Source organism: Colobus angolensis, unplaced genomic scaffold (assembly GCF_000951035.1).
Source record: "Colobus angolensis palliatus isolate OR3802 unplaced genomic scaffold, Cang.pa_1.0 Scaffold85, whole genome shotgun sequence".
Taxonomy (NCBI): domain Eukaryota; kingdom Metazoa; phylum Chordata; class Mammalia; order Primates; family Cercopithecidae; genus Colobus; species Colobus angolensis.
This window is the reverse complement of record NW_012122376.1, coordinates 6,720,271-6,724,395: the sequence shown is the minus strand read 5'-3', so window position 1 is coordinate 6,724,395 and position 4,125 is coordinate 6,720,271. Positions and strand designations below refer to the sequence as shown.

The 4,125-nt window shown below is 49.4% G+C and overlaps 1 protein-coding gene across 2 annotated transcripts in view; it reads left to right on the top strand.

The window, feature by feature from the left end:
• The window catches only part of TACC2 (transforming, acidic coiled-coil containing protein 2), a 278,122-nt gene that overhangs the window by 56,516 nt on the left and 217,481 nt on the right, over positions 1 to 4,125 (top strand). For both annotated transcript variants that reach the window (XM_011930241.1, XM_011930240.1), the window contains exon 3: positions 2,006 to 2,118. In XM_011930241.1, the coding sequence (XP_011785631.1) occupies positions 2,006 to 2,118 (113 nt within the window). The remainder of the gene's footprint in view (positions 1 to 2,005; positions 2,119 to 4,125) is intronic.

The window sequence follows — 4,125 nt, the reverse complement described above, 5'->3', positions numbered from 1 at the left end:
CTCCATCCCTCCCTTCCTCCATCCCTCCCTTCCTTCCCTGCTTCCCTCTCTCCTTCCCTCCCTCTCTCCCTCTTCCTTTCTTTTCCTTTCCCCTGTTTATTTCTGTTTCTGTTTTGTAGAGATGGGTTTCACCATGTTGTCCAGGCTGGTCTTGAACTCCTGGGCTCAAGCAATCTTCCCACCTCTGCTTCCCAAAGTGCTGGGATCGCACGCATGAGCCACCGCACCTGGCTGGGGAAGCTGTTTCTAATTCACACAATGGCATTGTCTGCTTCTAGGCCATGCATTTGGCCCAGAAGAGTGCCACCTTCTGATTTTCACAAAGGTGCCCATGGGCTAGGGAATGTCTGTCCTACAGATTTGCACCATCTGCTAGATTTAAGCAAGCTAGAAAGAAATGAGGTCTTGTGCTGTCTTCAAATGTGTGTTCCACATAACACGAGTTCTATAAGATGTTAAACTGTGGTACATAAACAAAGAGTCCTGTGGTCAAGAAATTCTGGCGAACTCTGAGTTAAAATTCGGTAAGTTATTCTGCTGTAGAACTCAGAATCTTGACTATGCTAATGTGCATTGTGAATTTCTAAAAGAGGCCTATATTATTAGCACTTGTCAAAGGTGTTTGACCAGGGAATACTTTGTTTTCCTCCAAGCTGATCTGGTGCAGCTCATCTGGATGAGAGGTGGACCGGGGAATGCACTCTTAGTTGCTAGTGACAGAAATTCAGCTTGTACCCACTAAGGTGAAAAGGGCAATGCATGCGGCCTCATCATAGAGCCCCCAGATGGCTAGGGCAGAATGAGGCTTTGGCCCCAGCGGGGCTGCTCCCTCTGCCTGGCATCTCAACTTTTCTCTGCCTGCAAGCTCTGCTGTCTCTTGCTGTGGCAGCTTCTTCCACCACAGCTGGAAACGGCTGCAGGTGACTCCCGCACTCACCTTCTATAGAACGCCCCCACCAGAACTGCTCTCGTTCTTCAGGGAATCCCATAGAAGGTCCTGGCTTGGCCTGAGTCTCATGTACACTCCAGTGGGCAGGGACATGGGGCACTATGACGGGCATTTTCCACGAGAATCTCAGGGATGGAGGGTATGGGTGGACCTGTTCCTAGAAGAAGGCAGACCTCATCCCAGAACGAGGGGTGTGTGTTGTTTGGGGTGGGGGCACAGGGTCACCGCTGGGGAAACAAAATGAAAGACAGTCACTGCTTTGGGAAATACGGCTTGGGGCTTACAGAAGCCCTTCCCCTTCTTCTGATTTTTATATTACACGAAAATAGCATCATTTAAATAAGGTTTTGTTTTTTTTTTAATCTCATCTCTGTCCTATGATTTAGTTTTGACTGAGCCTTATATTTTTGCATCCTGGTTTTAAAAAATCAACTAGTCTGTAGGAATATGGTTTATAAAAACAACAACAACAAATCCACTAACCAGTGGACAAGCTTATCCTGGAGTGGAAGAAAAGGTGGCCACCTCTCAGAGGGGTTGGGATCCCAAGTGGTTGGGTCCGAATTTCCAAGGGTTCGTCATTTTCTTCTTCCAGTTAGTTTTTTTCCCTATAGGTTTCCAGCTGAATTCTGGTATGTGAAGCCATCGGTGTGGAGGGAGGAAAGTGTGTTTTCATCTCAGGAGTGCCGCAAACAAATTGGACACTTTCAAGTCTTAGTTTAACTGGCTCTACTTCTCCTAGGGATCTAGTGACCCCAAAGTGTGGTAGGTGTCCCCAGTTTTGGTTTTCTACTAAAGCACTCAGTTGGAACGGCTACTGCTTGTTTGCCTTTGTTTCTTCCCCACTGGATGAGAGCAGCAGCCACCTTTGCTTTGCTCCCCATATATCCTCAAGGCCTAGCTCAGTGCCACACATAGTAGGTGCTTCGTTGGATGGCAGAGCAAGTGAACGACTTTATCTTGAATGCTGTGGTGGGGGCTCTGTTGATAAATGTTTTTCTGTTTTCAGAGACTCCTATCTGATTTCCTTTCCAATTTCTCTTTCTCCTGGCTCAGAGGACTTCATCAGCTCAGACTCCAAGGTCCACACAGCCACCGGGGAACAGTCAGAATATAAAAAGGAAGCAGCAGGACGCGCCCAGAAGCCCTGACCACAGAGACGCATCCAGGTAGGAGGCTGGCTCTGGAGGACCGATGCAGCCCAAGGCCTGCCCTGCTCATTGCCTGCTCCAGCATTAGCTTTGCCCCATTTGCTTTGGAAACTGGATGCTTAAACCCATGATATCGTCCCCAGTGGTGAGACATTCCAAGCAGTGGTTCACAGACCTCTCTGTGACTGGCTAGGCCTGCAGGATTGAAAAGTTCATCCTGATTTCCTGCCCAAAGATGAAATTAGGAATTATGGACTTCCATTCCAGCCACACTCCAGAGCATCTTCATTGTCAGAACTGAAAATAGAAAACATCAAGGGTTCCCAGGGGTTTATCAGTGTCTAATCTGTGGCTAAGTGGAGTCCGTATCCCAGTATGGTGGCTGTTGCGGGCACTGGACCATGAAACAGAGGACTGAGAACACAATTACCAAAGCCACCCAAGCCCTTCGTCCCAGGGAGGCTGGTGCATGAATCCCAGAAACCAGCTGTGGCAGTGGGATGTGGTGGCCCATCAGTCACTGCCTTTTTTTTGAGATGGAGTCTCATCCAGGCTGGAGTGCAGTGGCACGGTCTCGGCTCACTGCAACCTCTGCCTCCTGGGTTCAAGCGATTCTCCTGCTTCAGCCTTCCGAGTAGCTGGGATTACAGGCGCCCGCCAGCATGCCCAGCCATTTTTTGTATTTTTAGTAGAGACGGGATTTCACCATATTGGCCAGGCTGGTCTCTAACTCCTGACCTTAGGTGATCCACCCACCTCAGCTTCCCAAAGTGCTGGATTATAGGCGTGAACCACCATGCCTGGCTGGTCACTGACTCTCGTTAAGAGCCACAGCCAGGCCCTAGGGCTCCCTGCCGGGGCTCTCTCCTGGGCCTCTCCCCCTGTTGGCCCCACACTCATAGTTTTAGGGGATGCAAGCAGTAGTCCAGCAGACTCGAGCACCTGGTGTCCAGCATGGACACAGGCCAGGCACGCTGGGGGCACTTAATAACTGCTTACGGGTTCAACTCACAAACAGGCTGTGAATTTGGTCAGAAAAACCCTGAACAATTGGAACCCAGCTCCCAGGAGTCTATCATGACAGGCCCTAAGGGAAACAAATGAACAGGAACTCTATGGAACAAAAGTGCAAAATTGAATGAGAGACCCCTGTCACAGACAATGAAACTTTGGCTCACAGGCTACTTGATAGCTTTGCAAAACCTTGAGACTCAAAGTGACTTTTTTTTTGCTTTGGGTAACTAAGAGCAACCCCTGGTGGCAGGAATTTCCATGCCTGGGGCATTGTTTTCTGGGTGGCTTGGGCTATGTGGCTTTCCAGAGGAAGTACTTGGGGCATCTTGGCAGGAGCTTTGGATTTCTTTAGGGAAATGGCAATCAGATGGGGCAGAGTGTTTTTTGCTGAGGGAATCAGAATGATGCCTCGAACAGCACCTTTGATCTGTATTCTCTGCTGAAGATGGTGCCTCCTGTACCTCCCCAGACCCCCGTGGCTGTTCCATTTCCTTGAACTTTTCCTCAGGGTCACAGGACAAAGGTTTTAGTCTTTGATTCTACTGAGACCTCTAACTGGGCTCTGGATGACTATGAAACTAGTGAATGGATTTGTCTTTTCTGGAATCCCACACAAGTGAAGCCACTCTGGCTAAGGCCCAGGGTCCAGCTCTTCTCTTTCCCTCTTGGTGAGGTCCCAGGATCTCCTAAGAGGCCTGGGAATTGCTGGAGGCCTGTGTCACAGCTGGACTGAAGAGTAGCAGCGGCTCAAATGGCTTTTCTTGCTTATTCCCCGGCTTTGGTCAATTATTATTTCTCCCTTGAAGAATTGCCTCTCATTGGCATGCAAATTGAGCATAAAAGAGGTGCCTGTAATCCCAGCACTTTGGGAGGCTGAGGTGGGTGGATCACGAGGTCAGGAGATCCAGACCACCCTGGCTAACATGGTGAAACCCCGTCTCTACTGAAAATACATAAATTAGCCAGGTGTGGTGGCGTGTGCCTATAGTCCCAGCTACCCAGGAGGCTGAG